At 40.5% G+C, this 24,126-nt stretch overlaps 1 protein-coding gene and 1 long non-coding RNA gene across 2 annotated transcripts in view; one reads left to right on the plus strand and one right to left on the minus strand.

Moving 5' to 3' along the window:
* Positions 1–1,110: 1,110 nt before the first annotated feature.
* The window catches only part of LOC133558429 (paired box protein Pax-2a-like), a 90,573-nt gene continuing 67,557 nt past the window's right edge, over positions 1,111–24,126 (minus strand). Inside the window, exons 11-13 of the mRNA XM_061909816.1 lie at positions 6,934–7,035; positions 4,404–4,490; positions 1,111–2,394 (exon numbers count right to left, since the gene is read on the minus strand). Coding sequence (XP_061765800.1) covers positions 2,270–2,394; positions 4,404–4,490; positions 6,934–7,035 — 314 coding nt within the window. The 3' untranslated portion in view covers positions 1,111–2,269. The remainder of the gene's footprint in view (positions 2,395–4,403; positions 4,491–6,933; positions 7,036–24,126) is intronic.
* LOC133558430 (uncharacterized) overlaps positions 22,844–24,126 on the plus strand; it is a 20,816-nt gene continuing 19,533 nt past the window's right edge. Inside the window, exon 1 of the long non-coding RNA XR_009807948.1 lies at positions 22,844–22,962. This is a non-coding gene — a long non-coding RNA (uncharacterized LOC133558430). The remainder of the gene's footprint in view (positions 22,963–24,126) is intronic.

Raw genomic sequence — 24,126 nt, forward strand, 5'->3', positions numbered from 1 at the left:
TTGGATGAGAAAATTGTGATATTAAGTCGGCTCTTATTGGAGACTTGAGCGGAGTTTGCGTCCTTCTGCAGCAGCTGTCAAAAAGGCAGCTGTGACTTTCTTGGCTTCCCTCAGAGACACTGGCGGTCACCACAGCCCTCCGACTTTCAGGTATGACTTTATAATCTCACTAAAACACTAGTAACACAATAAGCAGGTAAGGGATTTTCCTAGTAAATGTGTCTAATAACATCTGAATCGCTCCCACTGCTTTCGCCTTTTTTTTCTAGTGCTTCACACTAACTTTCCTCATCCACGAATCTTTCATCCTCGCTCAAATTAATGGGGGAATCGTCGCTTTCTCGGTCCGAATCGCTCTAGCTGCTGGTGGCTATGATTATAAACAATGTGAGGATGTCACGTGCACATCGTCTGCTACTTCCGGTACAGGCAAGGCTCTCTTATTAGCGACCAAAAGTTGCAAACTTTATGGTCGATGTTCTCTACTAAATCCTTTCAGCAAAAATATGGCAATATCGCGAAATTAACAAGTATGACACATAAAATGAACCTGCTATCTCCTTTTAAATAAGAAAATCTCATTTCAGTCGGCCTTTAATTGATTAATTCCTTTAATTACTTATTTTTATTAATGTATTATATTGCTGTACTATATTAATATTATTATGCAACCTTTTTTATTTCGGTAAAAATTAATAAAGTAACACAAATATTTAAAACATTTTTTTTAATTTGGATTTTCTAAATTAGCTATCTCACTTACATCATTTCAAATTTGAAACAAAATAGCAACATGATTTGTCTAAAATTGGGATAAAAGTTTATTATTGTGTATATTATTCATTACTAATGAATTAATCATATACCACTGAGCTCAGTTATGACCATGATGTATATTACATACAACATAACAGTTTTATTATTAGATTATTTGTGTTGAATTACCAAAAGGAACACTGAAAATAAAGTTTAAAACCTCCAAATATTCACGTTCCAGTCCAATAAAATGACATTGATTCGCATATCATTGCGAACCTAAAATGTCTTTGCAAACATTCAATTAAAAACACCAGACATGTTTTTTTTTTTTTTTGTAAAACATTTCCGACACTTTTTTTTTTTATTATTATTGTACAAGTGTGATCAGCATAATGAAAGAGTTAATACCCATGAACATGAAACAGTTACTGTATTTACAAGAGGACGTGTTTTTGCTCACACACACACACACACACACACACATTCTGCTACTAAATGAACATAACATTAAATAAACTCTACCTACTTTACCTTTAGGCGTAATATGCATAATGATGACCGTCTGCACTGCATAGAATTTATACATAGACTTCTTTAATGAACCAATTGGGTTGTCCCTAATAATAATAATAATAATAATAATAATAATAAAATAACACTGCTCTCAATGGTAGGCGGTCTGTAAATAAACCAACTAAGTCTTTGGCAAATTTAAATACATTCAGTTAAAAAACAAAACAAACCAAAAAAAAAGCCTTAAATATGACTATGCTTTTTAGATTTTATTCAATTTTTAAGGCATTGACCTGCTTTTTTTTTTTTTCTTCAGATTGGTATATATTTTATTTTTTTTATGGCGCCAGTGTAGAATGATGTTCCGATGGCTGTTAGATCCTCTCCTGCCAAAGACTTCATCGACTTAAATGAATAAAACATCCATCAGTAGTGCACGGGTGTAAGTGCCAAAACTTACAGACAGTAAAGCAAAAAAAAAATTAAGAAAATAAAAATGCATAATATTTTTTCCTGCATATAAGAATGCTCCAGTGTTGCAAACTTCAAAAAGAAAAAAGAAAAATAGTGCAAAATCAACAACAAAAAGACACAAAATGTTGCCTGATGACTTCTCGCGTCCTTCAGTCTTCAAGAATGATTTTTTTTTTTTTTAAAAAGCAAAATAAAAAATATCCACTTGCTTCCATGGCGACATACTGGAATAGTTTTCTTCTTTTTTTTTTTTTTTTTACATCTTTGATTGTGTATCACAGAGTCCTAATCTTCCGGTGCTCGCTGGATGATGGATGAAAAGGCCGAGAGAAGGGGGAGGAAAAGTCCCTGCTGAGAGCTGCCAAAGCTAAGGAATGTACAGCAGTCCTTTTTTTTCTTGTCTTTTTTCTGCATCCCTCCTCTTGTTTCCGGGGGCAAATTGTGTTGATTTTTTACGTGGAAGAGAGTCCAAAAAGGGGGATCGGAATTGGAAAAAAAACAAAAAAAAGGTGTCATGGTGTGCTCAAACCGGGGCAATGTGGAGCCTGCCGAGGCCGCGGTCCTGCAGGTTGATTTGGTTTCCATGGTAACTAGTGACGGTCATAGGCAGTGGCAGCAGTGGGAGGGACGGAGCCTCTGGAGGCGGCACTATAATAATAAGGGGAACCTGCAAGTTAACAGAAGAACGCACCGTTTGAAACCACAAAAGAAGCATTTTGGCCTTAAAGTTGGTCAACAATGGAGGACGCTTACACAAAGACCTGTTTGCTTTAAAACTCTGCAAATGAATGAATTATGTCAAAATAAATGTATTTTCACATTTTACCACTCAATCTTATTATTATCAGCATTATTGATTTAATTCATTTAGAAAACCAAAATTACTCTCTTTCTTTATATATATATATATATATTTATATATCTATACATCTATCTAAATACTGTATTTATGTTACATGTGAATAATGCTGCATAATAGACTGTATTTATATTATTCACATGACTTTTTAAAAATCATTTAGATAGTAGGCTAATATAGCTAATATAGACACTTACATCATGTGTTGCCTTCATTATAACACTTATATACGACTTTTAAAGTCATTTTGATGGTAAGCTAATATAGCTAATATAGACACTTATATCATGTGTTGCATTAATTATAACACATATAAGACTTTAAAAGTCATTTTAATAGTAGGCTATTATAGCTAATATAGACACTTACATCATGTGTTGCCTTCATTAAAACACTTATATAAGACTTTTAAAGTCATTTTAATAGTAGGCTATTATAGCTAATATAGACACTTATGTCATGTGCTGCCTTCATTATAACACTTATATAAGACTTTTAAAGTAATTTTGATAGTAGTCAAATATAGCTAATTGTATCATGTGTTGCCTTCATTATAACACTTATATAAGACTTTTAAAGTCATTTTGATGGTAAGCTAATATAACTAATATAGACACTTACATCATGTGTTGCCTTCATTAAAACACTTATATAAGACTTTTAAAGTCATTTTGATAGTAGGCTATTATAGCTAATATAGACACTTACATCATGTGTTGTCTTCATTATAACACTTATATAAGACACTCAAAGTCATTTTGATAGTAGGCTAGTTTAGACACATCATGTGTTGCCTTCATTATAACACTTATATAAGACTTTTAAAGTCATTTTGATAGTAGGCTGATATAGTTAATATAGACACTTATGTCATGTGTTGCCTTAAGACTTTCAGATTCATTTTGATGGTAAGCTAATATAGCTAATATAGACACTTTCATCATGTGTTGCCTTCATTAAAACACTTATATAAGACTTTTAATGTCATTTTTATAGTAGGCTAATATAGACACTTATATCATGTGTTGCCTTCATTATAACACTTATATAAGACTTTTAAAGTCATTTTGATAGTAGGCTATTATAGCTAATATTGACACTTACATTATGTTTTACCTCCATTATAACACTTATATAAGGCTTTTAAAATAATTTTAATAGTAGGCAAATATAGCTAATTGCATCATGTGTTGCCTTCATCAAAACACTTATATATGACTGAAAGTCATTTTGATAGTAGGCTAGTATAGCTAATATAGACACTTATATCATGTGTTGCCTTCATTAAAACACTTATATAAGACTTTTAAAGTCATTTTGATAGTAGGCTAATATAGCTAATATAGACACTTACATCATGTGTTGCCTTAAGACTTTCTGAGTCATTTTGATGGTAAGCTAATATAGCTAATATTTACACTTAAATTGTGTGTTGCCTTCATTATAACACTTATATAAGACTTTTAAAGTCATTTTGATAGTAGGCCAGTATAGCTAATATAGACACTTATGTCATGTGTTGCCTTCATTATAACACTTATATAAGACTTTTAAAGTCATTTTGATGGTATTCTAGTACAGCTAATATAGACACTTATATGATGTGTTGCCTTCATTAAAACACTTATGTAAGACTTTTAAAGTCATTTTGATAGTAGGCTAATATAGACACTTACAGCATTATAACACTTATATAGGGCTTTTAATTTTTTGTGGGGCATTTTCGGCCTCTTTCAACATTTTGGGTTGCCGACCCCTGACTTAGCCGTTAGCTTGCGAGCTAGTTAGCGCCACTCACTTAGTAACGCCGGGTTGCTGAATCGCCACGCTTCGTTGTAGGTGGTATACTGCGGATGACTGTAGGGATTCCCCGAAAACTCACTCCCTGCAAAGCAAAACAACATCAATTAGCATTTCAATGCCTTCATGTGTGCCCCCTTTCCGCCACTTCTCACGGCGCTAAACATCTGAGGTGGGGCGAAGGGGGAATAAAACGATAGTCATCGACGTGTGACCGTTCAGGCAAGTAATTTATTTCTTTTTCATTTCATTTAAGTTATGCAACAGTGAACAATACAGGAGGTGACAGTGAGGCCGCCTTCATTTATGGATATCTCCCCATTCTTCTTCCCCCGTTTTTAATTCCGGGCCGCAGTAATAAATAGCTGTGTTAATAAACTGTTTCATGCATACATTTCCCATTCGCCGCAATAAATCCCGCTGCCTTCCTCGGAGAGCGGGCCGCTCAGAGCTTTTTTTTTTTTTTTTCGCCGTGTGCCGGGACGGAATTTCATTGGGGAAGGGAAGTAGCGGCGCGCCAATGTCGGCGAGCGGCGCCTTTGGTTCAACACCTTTCTTTCCTTTATGAGACAATAAAGGCTGTAATTTATATGAAGCTGGTGAGGAATGGCCAGGCTTTAACAGTGTTTGGCGCCCGCCACTAAATCTTATTCCTTGTGTGCAGGGTGAACGGCCCGGAACGCCGCACGACAACTGGAGCCAGCATTTGAGCTTTTAGCTTTTAGCCCACACCAGGACAGAAGAAAGTCGAGGTAGGCTCGGTCTTAATGAGACAGTCTTCAGATCTCTGATTGTTTTATTTTATTTTATTATATACACTTATACATATGTATATCCATCCATTTCCTACCGCTTATTCCCTTTGGGGTCGCTGGAATCTATCTCAGTGACAATCGGGCGGAAGGCGGGGTACACCCTGGACAAGTCGCCACCTCATCGAGGGCCAACACAGATAGACAGACAACATTCACACTCACATTCACACACTAGGGCCAATTTAGTGTTGCCAATCAACCTATCCCCAGGTGCATGTCTTTGGAAGTGGGAGGAAGCCGGAGTACCCGGAGGGAACCCACGCAGTCACGGGGAGAACATGCAAACTCCACACCGAAAGATCCCGAGCACAGGATCGAACCCAAGAATTTCTTATCCCAGGACGCACTAACCCCTCTCTTCCACCGTGCTGCCCATATATATATATATATATATATATATATATATATATACCTGTATATAGTCCTGGGTGTACCCCACCTACGGCCCGAATGCAGCTCCAGCAACCCCCGCTACCCCAATAGGGACAAGCGGTAGAAAATGGATGGATATATGTATGTATATATGTGTATATATATCTATCTATCTATATATATATATATATATATATATATATATATATATATATATATATATAGATATGTATGTATGTATGTATGTATGTATATATATATATATATATATATATATATGTATATATAATGTATATATATGTAGGTATGTATATAGATGTAGGTATATATGTAGGTATATATGTATGTATGTATGTATGTATATATGAATATATGTATGTATATATATGTATATATTTATGTATATATATCAATATGTATATATATGTATATATATCAACATGTATATATATATGTATATATATATATATATATATATATACATATATATATATATATATATATATATATGTATATGTATATATAAAGTGTATAAGTGGTCCAAAATAAATCAACTCAAGTTATGGGAAAAAAATGCCAACATGGCGCTGCCATATTTATTATTGAAGTCACAAAGTGCATTATTTTTTTTTAAACATGCCTCAAAATAGCAGCTTGGAATTTGGGACGTGCTCTCTCTGAGAGAGCATGAGGAGGTTGAGGTGGGCTGGAATGGGTGGGGGGGGCGGTGTTGAGTTGGGGGTTGGGGGGAGTAGGGGGTAGCGGGGGTGTATATTGGAGCGTCCCGGAAGAGTTAGTGCTGCAAGGGTTTCTGGTTATTTGTTCCGTTGTGTCTATGTTGTGTTACGGTGCGGATGTTCTCCCGAAATGTGTTTGTCATTTTTGTTTGGTGTGGGTTCACAGTGTGGCGCATATTTGTAACAGTGTTAAAGTTGTTTATACGGCCACCCTCAGTGTGACCTGTATGGCTTTTGACCAAGTATGTGTTGCATTCACTTATGTGTGTGGAAAGCCGTAGATATTATGTGATTGGGCCGGCACGCAAAGGCGGTGCCTTCAAGGTTTATTGGCACTCTGTACTTCTCCTTACGTTCGTTTACCACTCCGTAAAAAGTCATATATTTTAGTTTTTGAAACCGATACGGATCATTTCCGATATCACATTCTAAAACATTTATCGGTCATTAATATCGGCATATATCTCTAATTGACAGATATATGCAGGACATATGTAGCAAGAAGTGAAGGTCGCCCACTCATTTGTCGGCGGCTTGTACGTCTGTCTTAAAATGTTCCACTCCACTCCTCCAGGTGGCGGTGATCACGGCAATCGTCACTTACCAGGAACCATTCCAGCGAGTGTGGAGGTCGGGTAGCTGCCCTGGCCTGTCGGGGGAACGTGAGGGGGGTAGCCGGGTAAGGTCGTGTTGGCCATGTCGCGACCTGGACGACAACAAACGGAAAAAACAAGGTTAGCATTTGGTCGAAGCAAAGTTAGCTCAATAGAAACTAGCTAAGGGAGGTATTTATGAATCTTTTTTGACCTTTTTAAAAAATATTTTTTGCCATGTTTTCCCTTCACGCTGCTGCCATGTATGTACAGTATACACCATATTGCCAAAAGTATTTGGCCACCTGCCTTTACTCACATATGAACTTGACGTGCCATCCCATGGAATTGTCCAAAATGTTTTGGTATCCTGGAGCATTCAAAGTTCCTTTCACTGGAAATAGGGGGCCAAGCCCAACTCCTGAAAAACCAACCCCACACCATAATTCCTCCTCCACCAAATTTCACACTCGGCCCAATGCAGTCCGAAATATAGCGTTCTCCTGGCAACCTCCAAACCCAGACCGGTCCATCAGATTTCCAGATGGAAAAGCGTGATTCATTACTCCAGAGAAGCCTCTAGAGTCCAGTGGCGACGTGCTTCACACCACTGCATCCCACGCTTGGTTTTGATTGATTGATGGAAACTTTTATTAGTAGATTGCAGTACAGTACATATTCCGTACAATTGACCACTAAATGGTAACACCCGAATAAGTTTTTCAACTTGTTTAAGTCGGGGTCCACATAAATCAATTCATGGTGATGTATGGCTTAGATGCAGCTGCTCGGCCATGGAAACCCATTCCATGAAGTTCTCTGCGTACTGTACGTGGGCTAATTGGAAGGTCACATGAAGTTTGGAGCTCTGCAGCAACGGACTGTGGAGAAAGTCTTCGCACTATGCGCTTCAGCATCCGCTGACTCCTCTCTGTCAGTTTACCTGGCCTACCACTTGGTGGCTGAGTTGCTGTTGTTCCCTAACTCTTCACTTTTCTTATAATAAAGTTGACCTTGGAATATTTAGGAGCGAGGAAATTTCACAGCTAGATTTGTTGCACAGGTGGCATCCTATGACTGTTATGATCCGCTACTCGGATCATATCATGTTCTGTTTTTGATTCGTTTTTGTATTATATTCTGTTAGTGTTTCACTTCCTTAGTTCCTGGTTATATATATATATATATATATATATATATATATATATATATATATATATAGTGCTTAATTTCCCCCACTTAACTCCTATGAGCATTCTTTGCCGAGTCAGCACAGAGCGCCCTGTTCTGCCTCGCCCGTTGGGTCCCCCAAACCCCACGCTTGCACGTATTCAGCGCTGTAATTGACAGTGACGGGCCGTTTTTATTTTTTAATTTTTTTTATTATAGCGCGTCACGTAACCTTAATCCGCACGGGCGCCATTGTGTAACCAGAGCCTCGCAACAAAAATGTGTCCCGATAGTAACTTTTAATGAGGACGACACAGATGAGTGTCAGCGAAAGTAACGTCGGCGTTGCCGTTTTATAAGGAAAAAGACAGAAAACAGCAACTGAGGAATATAAACATATCAATAAATACATACAAATATATGAATAAATACATACAAACTGAACATATATACATTTGTCCCAGGTGAGTTAAATGAAGTGCTTTATGACCTGAAATGTTCCGACAAGTCAGCAAACTAAGGCAGAGTGTGAAATAGAGCAAAGAGTCCATCCATCCATCCATCATCTTCCGCTTATCCGAGGTCGGGTCGCGGGGGCAGCAGCCTAAGCAGGGAAGCCCAGACTTCCCTCTCCCCAGCCACTTCGTCTAGCTCTTCCCGGGGGATCCCGAGGCGTTCCCAGGCCAGCCGGGAGACATAGTCTTCCCAACGTGTCCTGGGTCTTCCCCGTGGCCTCCTACTAGCTGGACGTGCCCTAAACACATCCCTAGGGAGGCGTTCGGGTGGCATCCTGACCAGATGCCCGAACCACCTCATCTGGCTCCTCTCGATGTGGAGGAGCAGCGGCTTTACTTTGAGTTCCTCCCGGATGGCAGAGCTTCTCACCCTATCTCTAAGGGAGAGAAGGAAACTCATTTCGGCCGCTTGTACCCGTGATCTTATCCTTTCGGTCATGACCCAAAGCTCATGACCATAGGTGAGGATGGGAACGGAGATCGAGCGGTATATTGAGAGCTTTGCCTTCCGGCTCAGCTCCTTCTTCACCACAACGGATCGGTACAACGTCCGCATTACTGAAGACGCCGCACCGATCCGCCTGTCGATCTCACCATCCACTCTTCCCTCACTCGTGAACAAGACTCCTAGGTACTTGAACTCCTCCACTTGGGGCAGGGTCTCCTCCCCAACCCGGAGATGGCACTCCACCCTTTTCCGGGCGAGAACCATGCACTCGGACTTGGAGGTGCTGATTCTCATTCCGGTCGCTTCACACTCGGCTGCGAACCGATCCAGCGAGAGCTGAAGATCCCGGTCAGATGAAGCCATCAGGACCACATCATCTGCAAAAAACAGAGACCTAATCCTGCGGTCACCAAACCGGAACCCCTCAACGCCTTGACTGCGCCTAGAAATTCTGTCCATAAAAGTTATGAACAGAATGGGTGACAAAGGACAGCCTTGGCGGAGTCCAACCCTCACTGGAAATGTGTCCGACTTACTGCCGGCAATGCGGACCAAGCTCTGACACTGATCATACAGGGAGCGGACCGCCACAATCAGACAGTCCGATACCCCATACTCTCTGAGCACTCCCCACAGGACTTCCCGAGGGACACGGTCCAATGCCTTCTCCAAGTCCACAAAGCACATGTAGACTGGTTGGGCAAACTCCCATGCACCCTCAAGAACCCTGCCCACAGTCTAGAGCTGGTCCACAGTTCCACGACCAGGACGAAAACCACAAAGAGTCCAAATTCTTTGAAAAGTATGTTTTTAGGAAAACTATTTCATTACATAAGTCATCATTGCAACGTTTTTCAAAGTCAGTTTTAAAGGACATGTACGTATAATCATCCTAGTATCATGTCTTGTGCCTGCTGGGTAGGGTTGTACGGTATACTGGTATTAGTACAGTACCGTCATACTGATGAATCACATTCGGTACTATACCGCCTCTAAAAAGTACCGGTCACCGCTAATGATGCCGTTCCTGAATGTAAACAAATGCCATTGGTGGATCTACACCTAACATCCACTGTAATGATACCAAGTGCAGGAGCCTATCTAGTCGATACTACTTAAGTTAAAGTAACAATGTTTTGGGGCGGTATAGCTCGGTTGGTAGAGCGGCCGTGCCAGCAACTTGAGGGTTGCAGGTTCGATCCCCGCTTCCGCCATCCTAGTCACTGCCATTGTGTCCTTGGGCAAGACACTTTACCCACCTGCTCCCAGTGCCACCCACACTGCTTTAAATGTAACTTAGATATTGGGTTTCACTATGTAAAGCGCTTTGAGTCACTAGAGAAAAGCGCTATATAAATATAATTCAGTTCAGTTAAGTTAAAGTACCAATGTTTTGGGGCGGCATAGCTCGGTTGGTAGAGTGGCCGTGCCAGCAACTTGAGGGTTCTAGGTTCGATTCCCGCTTCCGCCATCCTAGTCACTGCCGTTGTGTCCTTGGGCAAGACACTTTACCCACCTGCTCCCAGTGCCACCCACACTGCTTTAAATGTAAAAAATAAATATTGGGTTTCACTATGTAAAAGCGCTTTGAGTCACTAGAGAAAAAGCGCTATATAAATATAATTCACTTCACTTCACTTCACACACTAGGTGTGGCGGAATTATTCCCTGCATTTGACCCATCACCCTTGATCACCCCCTGGGGGGTGAGGGGAGCAGTGGGCAGCAACGGTGGCTGCGCCCGTGTTAGGATATTTTTTTAGCATCACAAAATATGTTTTTCTTTTTAAATTTATATTATGTTTATAAACTCGGGAAATACTTTTCTGGACACGAGGAAAAAACACGACCAATAAAGGACAGGGGGAGTCGGCAGGATGTAACAACACAATTATTTCAATGGAGTCACTCCTCTATTAGGGATACGTACCCAATGTGTTACTTTAAAACATGGGTGTCAAACTCTGGCCCGCCGTGTAATTTAATGTGGCCCTTGAGGCAATTTCAATTTAGCATTCGAGCTGGCCCGCCGGTGTTATACAGCGTCTGTGCAGCTGTAACACCGCATTCACCGCTAATACTCATACTTGCCAACCCTCCTAATTTTCCTGGTAGACTCCCGAAGTTCAGTCCCCCTCTCGAAAATCTCCCGGGTGCAACCATTCTCCCAAATTTTTACCGATTTCCACCCGGACAACTATATTGGGGGCGTGCATTTAAGGCACTGCCTTTAGCGTTCTCTACAACCTGTCGTCACGTCCGCTTTTCCTCCATACTAACAGCGTGTCACATAATATTTGTGGCTTTTACACACACACACACACAAGTGAAGGCAAGGCATACTTGGTCAACAGCCATACAGGTCACACTGAGGGTGGCCGTATAAACAACTTTAACACTGTTACAAACGTGCGCCACACTGTGAACCCACACCAAACAAGAATGACAAACACATTTCGGGTGAACATCCGCACCGTAACACAACAGAAGAAATATCCAGAACCCCTTGCAGCACTGACTCTTCCGGGAAACTTCCAGCAAACTGACCAATTATTAACGTTTTATTCATGCATTTTCTCACTTCAAGGCTTGAATGTTTGGTTCATTCATTATTGTTATTTTATTTTCAAATTTATTATTAGCCTGTGGGGAAAAAAATTGATATTTACCTCAGAAGATTGCAAATAGAAAAAAAGGCATGGCATTTTTATTTAAATTTTATTTGATATGCCATTGATATTTTTTAAATTATTATTATTAATAAATTATTATTATTAAATTATTATTATTAGTAAAATATTATTCTTAAATTACTATTTTTTTATTTAAATTCTATTTGATATGCCATTGATATTTTTTTTATTTTTTTAAATTATTATTATTATTGGGCTTCACGGTGGGAGAGGGGTTAGTGCGTCTGCCTCACAATACGAAGGTCCTGCAGTCCTGGGTTCAATCCCAGGCTCGAAATCTTTCTGTGCGGAGTTTGCATGTTCTCCCCGTGAATGCGTGGGTTCCCTCCGGGTACTCCGGCTTCCTCCCACTTCCAAAGACATGCACCTGGGGATAGGCCCCTCCCACCTCCAAAGACATGCACCTGGGGATAGGTTGATTGGCAACACTAAATGGTCCCTAGTGTGTGAATGTTGTCTGTCTATCTGTGTTGGCCCTGCGATGAGGTGGCGACTTGTCCAGGGTGTACCCCGCCTTCCGCCCGATTGTAGCTGGGATAGGCGCCGGCGCCCTCCGCGACCCCAAAAGGGAATAAGCGGTAGAAAATAGATTATTATTATTATTTGAAACTTGATTTTGCATGTCACTAAAGTTATATAAGCCTTGCTTGTTCAATATTTAATGCAAAACTTGTTTGGGTCCCTATTAAAAGGTGAATTTGTTCAACCTTGGCCCACTTTGTATTTGAGTTTGACACCCCTGCTTTAAAACGCACCAATCAAATTCCATTTTTGTACTACCAGGTACAGATTTAGGGAAAATGAACTGGTACCATGTTTACCTTTGCTGCATGTATTTTTGTATCGATACCGGTACCAAAATATTGGTAACGGGACAACACTACTGCGGAGTATCAGCCTGAGCTTTACTCGATATTGGATGGGAAAAGAAAAGACGGCCATAACACACATAAACCTAAAAACTGATCAAAGCCTGTCTTTATACGCGGGCTCTGTAGCATTTAAAAAAAACAATCTCTTAAGATTCGTGGCTTGTGCAGCCCTTTGAGATTTAGGGCTATATAAGTAAATTGATTGATTGATTGAAACTTTTATTAGTAGATTGCACAGTACAGTACATATTCCGTACAATTGACCACTAAATGGTAACACCCGAATAAGTTTTCAACTTGTTTAAGTCGGGGTCCACGTTAATCAATTCATGCTAATCAAACATTGATTGATTAATTGATTTCCAACATCTTTATGCGTGTACCAGCCTTTAGTTGTTGAATACCTCCGCCAGGAGAGTTCTGCTTTGTTTGTGTTCAACTTCCTGCTGGGGAAACAGCGAGCACGGCCATGATAGCCTCATTAGCCGCACCTTTTGTTGCCTTTTCAACAGAGATTCTCATTAAATTCCAATTATTGTTTTGCTCCCATTGACAGTCCCCAGCGGATTTATTTGTTCTCCCCCTGCCCTCTTTTCTCTCGGCTGAGGGATTTTTTATTTTTTTTCCCTTTCTGCTCGATGATTCTAAACATGTTTTCTTGCTTTGCTCTGACAAGTCAGAATACCGACGTCCTCTGCAGTGGACATTAACATAGCAATGTCCACTGTAAACATACTTGCCAACCCTCCGGGATTTTCCGGGGGACTCCCGAAATTCAGCGCCTCTCCCGAAAACCTCCCGGGACAAATTTTCTCCCGAAAATCTCCCGAAATTCAGGCGTAGCTGGAGGCCACGCCCCCTCCAGCTCCATGCGGACCTGTTTTCACGGCCGCTTTCCCACGATATAAACAGTTATAACTGTAGAATGATCGTTTCTTCTGTGGGTTTATTGTTAGGCAGTTTCATTAACGTCCTCCCAGCGCGGTAACAACACACAACAACAGCAGTCACGTTATTGTCTACCGTAAAGTAGTTTGTCTGCCGTAAACAGCAATGTTGTGACACTCTTAAACAGGACAATACGGTGTGGCGCAGTGGGAGAGTAGCCGTGCGCAACCCAAGGAGTCCCTGGTTCAATCCCCACCTAGTACCAACCTCGTCATGTCCGTTGTGTCCTGAGCTAGACACTTCACCCTTGCTCCTGATGGGTGCTGGTTAGCGCCTTGCATGGCAGCTCTTTCCATCAGTGTGTGAATGGGTAAATGTGGAAGTAGTGTCAAAGCGCTTTGAGTACTTTGAAGGTAGAAAAGCGCTATACAAGTACAACCCATTTATCATTTAACACTGCCATCTACTGTACATGCATTATGTGACAATAACATCTACGGCAGGGGTCACCAACCTTTTTGAAAGCAAGAGCTACTTCTTGGGTACTGATTAATGCTAAGGGCTACCAGTTTGATACACGCTTAAATCAATTGCCAGAAATAGCCAATTTGCTCAATTTTCCTTTAACTCTATGTTATTATTAATAATTGATGATATTTATCTTTGTGGAAACGCAGATCATCTTTGTTATGCTCCGCCGCCCGGATCATATATTGTTTTGGTTTTTTGAGTCCTTTTGTGTTTCCTGTTTGTTTTTGGACTATTCCGATCCCTGGTTGTGGTTTTTCCTTGTTTTATCTTGTCACCGTGGTTGTTTTGGACGCACACCTGTATTTTGATTATTGCTTTAGTATTTAAGCCTGCCTTCGACTACAGTTCGGTCTTGATCCGTTGTTTGCTATATGCAACAATCACGTTGGCATTTTCTAGTCTTTGTATATTAGTTTCTCGTGCGCTCGGCACGCTACTGCTGGACTCTTGGACTCCATGCTAAGTTTTAGCTTAGCTTACCGTGCATTCGGCACGCCTTTTTTTTTGCCTGTTTTGTACCTGTGTTCTTTTATTTTTGTATATTAAATCAAGTCCTACTTGCAATTCCTGCCTGTCTTGGTCCTCGTGCATCTTGGGGTGACACAACGCGCATCACCGTGCGTTTCCAACGTGAATTTTCACAATAAATGTCATGTTTTAAATAGGTTCAAATCCAATCTGCACTTTTCTAGCTGTAAATATGCTCCTCACCTTTTAACCCCACCCACTCCCCACCTCCCGAAATGGGAGGTCTGGAGGTTGGCAAGTATGACTGCAAAGGGCGGCGTTTCTCAGACGGAGTAGTAAAAACTGACAACTCCATCCTGTAGATTCTGGCTTTACAAGACTTGCAGCGCTCGCTTTTGCCAAAAGTGCAACAGTCCCTAAAAGTTAGAAGAAGGCAACGGCGGCGGCAAAACTTCATCTTCATTTGGCAAGCGGTGCGGAGGCCATTAGCGGCTGCCTCTCTAGCTCAAAACAGGACGCGGCGTAGCGTGACGGGGACACCTTCATGTTCGCCGCGAATCTTTGACCTCCATCTTTGAGGCGTTTGCAAGTCCCCCCAAAAAAAAAGAATAGAAATCCCAGCGTCCTAATTAATTACGAGGGAGTAAAGAATGTTTGACGAGCCAAATTGCTTTAAATCCCCAAACACGGGCTGAAAGTCAGTCATTGTCAAACGTGCGCTCAAAGGTTAGTTTGCTTTTGGTGTGAGGATAGATGTACAGAAGCCAAAACCAGTTAAGTTGGCACGTTGTGTAAATGGTAAATAAAAACAGAATACAATGATTTGCAAATCCTTTTCAACCCATATTCAATTGAATAGACTGCAAAGACAAGATATTTATCGTTCGAATTGTAAAACTATGTTATTTTTTGCGTATTTTAGCTCATTTGGAATTTGATGCCGGCAATATGTTTCTAAAAAGCTGATACAAGTGGCAAAAAAGACTGAGAAAGTTGAGGAATGCTCATCAAACACTTATTTGGAACATCTCACGGGTGAACAGGTTAATTGGGAACAGGTGGGTGCCATGATTGGGTATGAAAAAGCAGCTTCCATGAAATGCTCAGTCATTCACAAACAAGGACGGGGCGAGGGTCAACACTTTGTGAACAAATGCGTGAGCAAATTGTCTAACAGTTTAAGAACAACATTTATCAACCAGCCATTGCAAGGAATTCCACCATCTACGGTCCGTAATATCATAAAAAGGTTCAGAGAATAAGTGATGATATTACAGACCTTCGATCCCTCAGGCGGTACTGCATTAAAAAGCAACATCAGTGTGTAAAGGATATCACCACATGGGCTCAGGAACTCTTCAGAAAACTATCCTCAATAACTACAGTTGGTCGCTACATCTGTCAGTGAAAGTTACAACTCTATTATGCAAAGCGAAAGCCATTTATCAACAACACCCAGAAACGCCGCTGGCTTCGCTGGGCCCAAACTTATCTAAGATGGACTGATGCAAAGTGGAAAAGTGTTCTGTGGTCTGACGAGTCCACATTTCAAATGTATTTTGGAAACTGTGGACCTAAAGAGGAAAAGAACCATCCGGCGCAAAGTTCAAAAGCCAGCATGTGTGATGGTATGGGGGTGTATTAGTACCCAAGGTATGGGTAGCTTACACATCTGTGAAGGCACCATTAATGCTGAAAGGTACATACAGGTTTTGGAGCTACATATGTTGCCATCCAAGCAACGTTATCATGGACGCCCCTACTTATTTCAGCCAGACAATGCAAAGCCACGTGTTACAACAGCGTGGCTTCATAGTAAAAGAGTGCAGGTACTAGACTGGCCTGCCTGTAGTCCAGACCTGTCTCTCATTAAAAATGTGTGGCACAGTTTAAAGGGGGGTTACCAAAGTCTATTAAATAAAATACTTCAATCGTTAAATAGTAATTAAGAAAAAAAAATTCAATTCCAAATAGATACAATCTTATATAATTTCGTTTGTTGTAAATCTTTTTTTTGTTTCTGTTTTTGTTGGTACAAAATGTCACACTTGGCGGAGCTAATGATATTTACTTATCTTTACAAAGTTACACAAATAGTTTGTATACATGATTCCCGATCATGCAAAAAATGTTCATGAAAAGTTACATAAATACTTCATTTTACATGGTCACTATCGTGCAAAAAATGTATACAAAGTTGCAATCACCCAAAGCACGCAAAATCATGGAGGGACTGCAAAACGTATAAAAATTGCAAAGAAAAAAAAAAATTATTTGCAAAAGCAGTGGCTTCAAAGAGCTCTTTCTTGGTAATTTGAATAAGTGTTAGAGTGGGAAGGGGATTCATTCGGCCCCGTTCATTTGAGCTTGGTCAAGATTTATACCATTTTTGTTTTGGTTTATTTCCTGGTATGTAAAATAATGCTAACAATAACCACAATATACAGTAGAAAGGGGACTCAAATGGCCCGTTCGTCGCGGTTTACCTAACACATGAAACGTGACAAATTTGGGCGGTGTACTATGGGCCTTAGCTGCCAGACACTTTAGGTGGATCAAGCTTCATACAATTTTTGTTTTGGTTAAAAGTTGAAGTTAAAGTACCAATGATTGTCACACACAGGTGTGGCGAAATGTGTCCTCTAAATTTTACCCATCCCCTTGTTCACCTAGGTGGTGAGGGGAGCAGTGAGCAGCAGCGGTGGCCACGCCCGGGAATAACTTTTGGTTATTTGACCCCCAATTCCAACCCTTGATGCTGAGTGCCAAGCAGGGAGGTAATGGTCCCATTTTTATAGTTTGTTTCCTGGTATGTAAAATAATTTTAAATATTAACCACAATATTCGGTAGGAAGGGGACGCATATGGCCCGTTCGTCGCGGTTAACCTGACACATGAAGCGTGACGTTTTTGCCATCGGACATTTTGTATTAATCAAGGTTGATACCATTTTTATTTTTATTTGTTCTATGGTATGTAAAATAATGCTAAAAAATAACCACAATATTCAGTAGGTAAGAGACTCACATGGCCCCGTTCGTCGCGGTTCACCTGACACATAAAACGTGACGATTTTGGAGCGTGCACTGTGCACTTTTACCACCAGGCATTTTAGATTAATCAAGGTTCATACCGTTTTTATTTCGATTTGTTCTATGGTATGTAAAATAATGCTAAAAAATAACCACAATATTAAGTAGGAAGGAGACTCATATGGCCTGTTTGTCGCAGTTTACCTGACACATAGAACGTGACGATTTTGCCACCGGACATTTTAGATTAATCAAGGTTCATACCGTTTTTATTTTGATTTGTTCTATGGAATGTAAAATAATTCTAAAAATAACCACAATATTTAGTAGGTAAGGGACTCACATGGCCCCGTTCGTCGCGGTTTACCTGACACATGAAACATGACGATTTTAGGGCGAGCACTGTGGACTTTTGCCACCAGACATTTTAGATTAATCAAGGCTCATACCGTTTTTATTTTGATTTGTTCTTTGGTATGTAAAATCATGCTAAAAATAACCACAATATTCAGTAGGTAAGGGACTCACATGGCCCCGTTCGTCGCGGTTTACCTGACACATGAAACGTGACGATTTTAGGGCGAGCACTGTGCACTTTTGCCACCAGACATTTTAGATTAATCAAGGCTCATACCGTTTTTATATCGATTTGTTCTATGGTAAGTAAAATCATGCTAAAAAATAACCACAATATTAAGTAGGAAGGAGACTCATATGGCCTGTTTGTCGCAGTTTACCTGACACATAAAACGTGACGAGTTTGCCACCAGACATTTTAGATTAATCAAGATTCGTACCGTTTTTATTTTGATTTGTTCTATGGTATGTAAAATCATGCTAAAAATAACCACAAAAGTCAGTAGGTAAGGGACTCACATGGCCCCGTTCGTCGCGGTTTACCTGACACATGAAACGTGACGATTTTGGGGCGTGCACTTTTGCCACCAGACATTTTAGATTAATCAAGGTTCATACTGTTTTTATTTTGATTTGTTCTTTGGTATGTAAAATCATGCTAAAAATAACCACAAAAGTCAGTAGGTAAGGGACTCACATGTCCCCGTTCGTCGCGGTTCACCTGACACATGAGACGTGACGATTTTGGGGCGTGCACTGTGAACTTTTGCCACCAGACATTTTAGATTAATCAAGGTTCATACCGTTTTTATTTTGATTTGTTCTTTGGTATGTAAAATCATGCTAAAAATAACCACAAAAGTCAGTAGGTAAGGGACTCACATGGCCCCGTTCGTCGCGGTTCACCTGACACATGAGACGTGACGATTTTGGGGCGTGCACTGTGAACTTTTGCCACCAGACAGTTTAGATTAATCAAGGTTCATACCATTTTTATTTTGATTTGTTCTATGGTATGTAAAATAATGCTAAAAAATAACCACAATATTCAGTAGGAAGGGGACTCATATGACCTGTTCATCGCGGTTTACCTGACACATGAAATGTGACGAATTTGGTGGGTGCACTATTGGCCTTAGCTGCCAGACATTTTAGTTTATTAAACTTTTTACGGTTTTTGTTTTGTTTTATTTCCAGGTATGTAAATTAACGCTAAAAAAAACAATATTTCATAGGAAAGGGACTTATATGGCCCCATTTGTCACGGTTTACCTGACACATGAAGTGTGACGATTTTGGGCCATGCACTGCTCACTTTACCCACCGGACATTTTAGATTAATCAAGTTTCATACCGTTTTTATTTTGGTTTGTTTTCTGGTATGTAAAATAATGCTAAAAAGAACCACAATATTTAGCAGGAAATGGACTCACATGGCCCTGTTCATTGCAGTTCCCCTGACACATGAAACGTGATGATTTTGGGGCGAGTTGGGAGAGTGACCGTGCCAGCAACCTGAGGGTTCCTGGTGCGATCCCCAGCTTCTACCAACTTAGTCACAACGGTTGTGTTGCTTAGCAAGACACTTCACCCTTGCTCCTGATGGGTGCTGGTTAGCGCCTTGCATGCCACACCCCTTAGATATTACTAAACTATATATTTTTCCATATATAAGCAGCACCCCTTAAATATTAGAAAAATATGCTGTGTTGGCCCAGCGATTAGGTGGCGACTTGGCCAGGATGTACCCCGCCTTCCGCCCGGATGCAGCTGCAATAGGATCCAGCATCCCCCGCGACCCCAAAACGGACAAGGGGTAGAAAATGGATGGATGGATGGGTTAAAAATATTTTTTGCAAACCTGTAATTATAGTCTGCAAATGATCTGTTGTTGCCGAGTGTTGGTGCTGTCTAAAGCTCGGCAGAGTAATCATGTAATACCTTTCCATATCAGTAGGTGGCAGCTGGTAGCTAATTGCTTTGTAGATGTCGGAAACAGCGGGAGGCAGTGTGCAGGTAAAAAAAGATATCGAATGTTAAAGGCCTACTGAAATGAGATCTTCTTATTTAAACGGGGATAGCAGGTCCATTCTATGTTTCACACTTGATCATTTCGCGATATTGCCATATATTTGCTGAAAGGATTTAGTAGAGAACATCGACGATAAAGTTCGCAACTTTTCGTCGCTAATAAAAAAGCCTTGCCTGTACCAGAAGTAGCAGACGATGTGCACGTGACGTCACGGGTTGTAGAGCTCCTCGCATCCTCACATTTTTTATAATCATAGCCTCCAGCAGCAAGAGCTATTCGGACCGAGAAAGCGATGATTTTTCCATCAATTTGAGCGAGGATGAAAGATTCGTGGATGAGGAAAGTTAGAGTGGGGCACTAAAAAAAAAAAAAGTGACGGCAGTGGGTGCGTTTCAGATGTAATTAGACATATTTACTAGGATAATTCTGGAAAATCCCTTATCTGCTTATTGTGTTAATAGTACTTTAGTGACATTATACTGTCATACCTGAAAGTCGGATGGCTGCGGTGAACGCCAGTGTCTCTCAGAGAAGCCGAGGAGCCAAGATCACAGCTGCCTTTTTGACAGCTACAGGAGGAGGTCCCATAATCCACTGAAGTCTCCGGTAAGAGTCGACTTAATATCACAATTTTCCCACCCAAAAACCTGCTGGTTGACGTAGAGAAACATGTTCGCTTGACCGCTCTGTGTTAAAGCTTCACAACAAACAAAGAAACACCGGCTGTGTTTCGGTTGCTAAAGGCAGCTGCAATCCACCGCTTTCCACCAACAGCATTCTTCTTTGACGTCTCCATTATTAATTGAACAAATTGTAAAAGATTCAGCAACACAGATGTCCAAATTACTGTGTAATTATGCGATAAAAAGAGACGACTTTTAGCCGTAAGTGGTGCTGGGCTAATATGTCCGCTACAACCCGAGACGTTTTCAACAAGAAACTCCGCAGGAAATAAAAAATTGTAATTTAGTAAACTAAAAAAGCCGTATTGGCATGTGTTGCAATGTTAATATTTCATCATTGATATATAAACTATCAGACTGTGTGGTCGCTAGTAGTGGCTTTCAGTAGGCCTTTAAAACAAAAATAAACAAAAGGTGAGTGCCCCTAAGAAAAGGCATTGAAGCTTAGGGAAGGCTATGCAGAACAAAACTAAAACTGAACTGGCGACTAAGTAAACAAAAACAGAATGCTGGACGACAGCAAAGACTTACTGCGGAGCAAAGACGGCGTCCACAATGTACATCCGAACATGACATGACAATCAACAATGTCCCCACAAAGAAGGATAAAAAAAACTGAAATATTCTTGATTGCTGAAACAAAGTAGATGCGGGGAAATATCGCTCAAAAGAAGACATGACACTGCTACAGGAAAATACCAAAATAAGAGGAAAAGCCACCAAAATAGGAGCGCAAGACCCGAACTAAAACAATAGACACAGGAAAACACCAAAAATTCTAAATAAGTCAGGGTGTGATGTGACAGGTGGTGACAGTACACCTACTTTGAGACAAGAGCAATACTGATGCATGCTTGGTTATGCTTTAAAGCAGGGGTGCCCATTACGTCGATGGCGAGCTACCAGTCGACCGCGGGGGGTGTGTCAGTCCATCTCCAGCCAGGCTTTTAAAAAAAATAGACCTAAAAATGAGTGATCATCAATCTTCACCAAGACGTCACTTAAATGACATTCACGGTACCGGAGGGTCTTGTGAGATGACGCTGGCTGCTGCAAGATCATTATTATGAAAATATGACCGAGAGGAAGGCGAGAAACACTTTTTATTTCAACAGACTCTCGCGCCGTACCTTCCGTCAAAACTCTAAAGGCCGACTGCACATCTCCAAACTTCACAATAAAAGCCCTGCTTCATGCTGCCTGCGCTAACTAAATACAGAGTCTCGGAAAACTGGCGTGCACAAGCGATCCCTCAGAAAGCTGGCGTGCACAAGTGATGAGACTCTTATTTTGTTAGCGCAGGCAGCATGAAGCAGGGCTTTTATTGTGAAGATAGGAAATGTGCAGTCGGCCTTTAGAGTTTTGACGGAAGGGACGGCGCGAAAGTCTGTTGAAATAAAAAGTGTTTCTCGCCTTCCTCTCTGTCATTTTTTCATAATAATGAACTGGCAGCAGCCAGCGTCATCTCACAAGACCCTCGGGTGCCGTGAATGTCAATCAAGCAAGCTACGGAATTTGCCGCCAATGTTTTTCTTGTAAAGTGTATGGAAGCTGGATGAATTAGATGCCAAAAACCAACCACTTTCATGTGGTATTGTACAGAAAGGACAACTTTTTTTCTCCTCCATTTGAAAATGTGGGCGTTATCATCATTACTGTCTGATTCCAATCAATGCAAGTCATCAGAATCAGGTAATACACCAACTTATATTCTTGTCTTTGTGAAAGAAAGACATCTATATGTGTTAAACATGCTTGTATTATCATTAAACACATTTAACTTGTTTACAAAAATGTCTCTTTCATAAATAAATAAATATAAATGATATATATAAATGAGGTAGATCCCCTCGAGTTGGTCAATTGAAAAGTAGCTCGCCTGCAGAAAAAGTGTGGGCACCCCTGCTTTAAAGTCATATCCAACGCAAAAAACGTGCCTTGGCTGGCAAAAGGTTGAAAAACACGGGCGTAGACCAGGGGTCGGCATCCCGCGGCTCTTTAGCGCCGCCCTAGTGGCTCTCTGGGGCTTTTTCAAAAATATATGAAAAATGGAAAAAGATGAGGGGGGGAAAAAACATATTTTTTGTTTTAATTTGGTTTCTTTAGGAGGACAAACATGACACAAACCTCCCTAATTGGTATAAAACACATTGTTTAAATCAAACATGCTTCACTGATTGAAGTATTTGGCAAGCGCCGTTTTGTCCTACTAATTTTGGCGGTCCTTGAACTCACCGTAGTTTGTTTACATGTATAAGTTCCTCCGACTTTCTCAGACGTGATTTATGCCACTTCTTTTTCTGTCTCATTTTGTCCACCAGACTTATAACGTTGCGCATGAATGCACAAAGGTGAGTTTTGTTGATGTTATTGACTTATGTGGACTGTGCTAATCAGACATATTTGGTCACCGCATGACTGCAAGCTAATTGATGCTAACATGCTATATAGGCTAGCTGTATGTACATATTGCATCATTATGCCTCATTTGTAGCTATATTTGAGCTCATTTCCTTTAAGTCCTCTTAATTCAATTTATAGCTCATGACACACTATCTGTACAGTGGGGCAAAAAAGTATTTAGTCAGCCAGCGATTGTGCAAGTTCTCCCACTTCAAATGATGACAGAGGTCTGTAATTTTCATCATAGGTACACTTCAACTGGGAGGGATAAATTGTGATAAAAACAATCCAGGAATTCACATTGTAGGAATTTTAAAGAATTTATTTGTAAATTATGGTGGAAAATAAGTATTTGGTCAACCATTCAAAGCTCTCACTGATGGAAGGAGGTTTTGGCTCCAAATCTCAGGATACATGGCCCCATTCATTCTTTCCTTAACACGGATCAATCGTCCTGTCCCCTTTGCAGAAAAACAGCCCCAAAGCATGATGTTTCCACCCCCATGCTTCACAGTAGGTATGGTGTTCTTGGGATGCAACTCAGTATTCTTCTTCCTCAAAACAAGACGAGTTGAGTTTATACCAAAATGGATACATGGATGATACAGCAGAGGATTGGGAGAATGTCATGTGGTCAGATGAAACCAAAATAGAACATTTTGGTATAAACTCAACTCGTTGTGTTTGGAGGAAGAAGAATACTGAGTTGCATCCCAAGAACACCGTACCTACTGTGAAGCATGGGGGTGGAAACATCATGCTTTGGGGCTGTTTGATCCGTGTTAAGGTAAGAATGAATGGGGCCATGTATCGTGAGATTTTGAAAAACCTCCTTCCATCAGTGAGAGCTTTGAATGGTTGACCAAATACTTACTTTCCACCATAATTTACAAATAAATTCTATAAAATTCCTACAATGTGAATTCTTAGATGTTTTTTTCACATTCTGTCTCTCACAGTTGAAGTGTACCTATGATGAAAATTACAGACCTCTGTCATCATTTGAAGTGGGAAAACTTGCACAATCGCTGGCTGACTAAATACTTTTTTGCCCCACTGTATGTAATATGGCCTTTAATTTTTTGCGGCTCCAGACGGATTTGTTTTTGCAT

The sequence above is a fragment of the Nerophis ophidion genome, linkage group LG08, assembly GCF_033978795.1.
Source record: "Nerophis ophidion isolate RoL-2023_Sa linkage group LG08, RoL_Noph_v1.0, whole genome shotgun sequence".
In the NCBI taxonomy this organism is placed as follows: domain Eukaryota; kingdom Metazoa; phylum Chordata; class Actinopteri; order Syngnathiformes; family Syngnathidae; genus Nerophis; species Nerophis ophidion.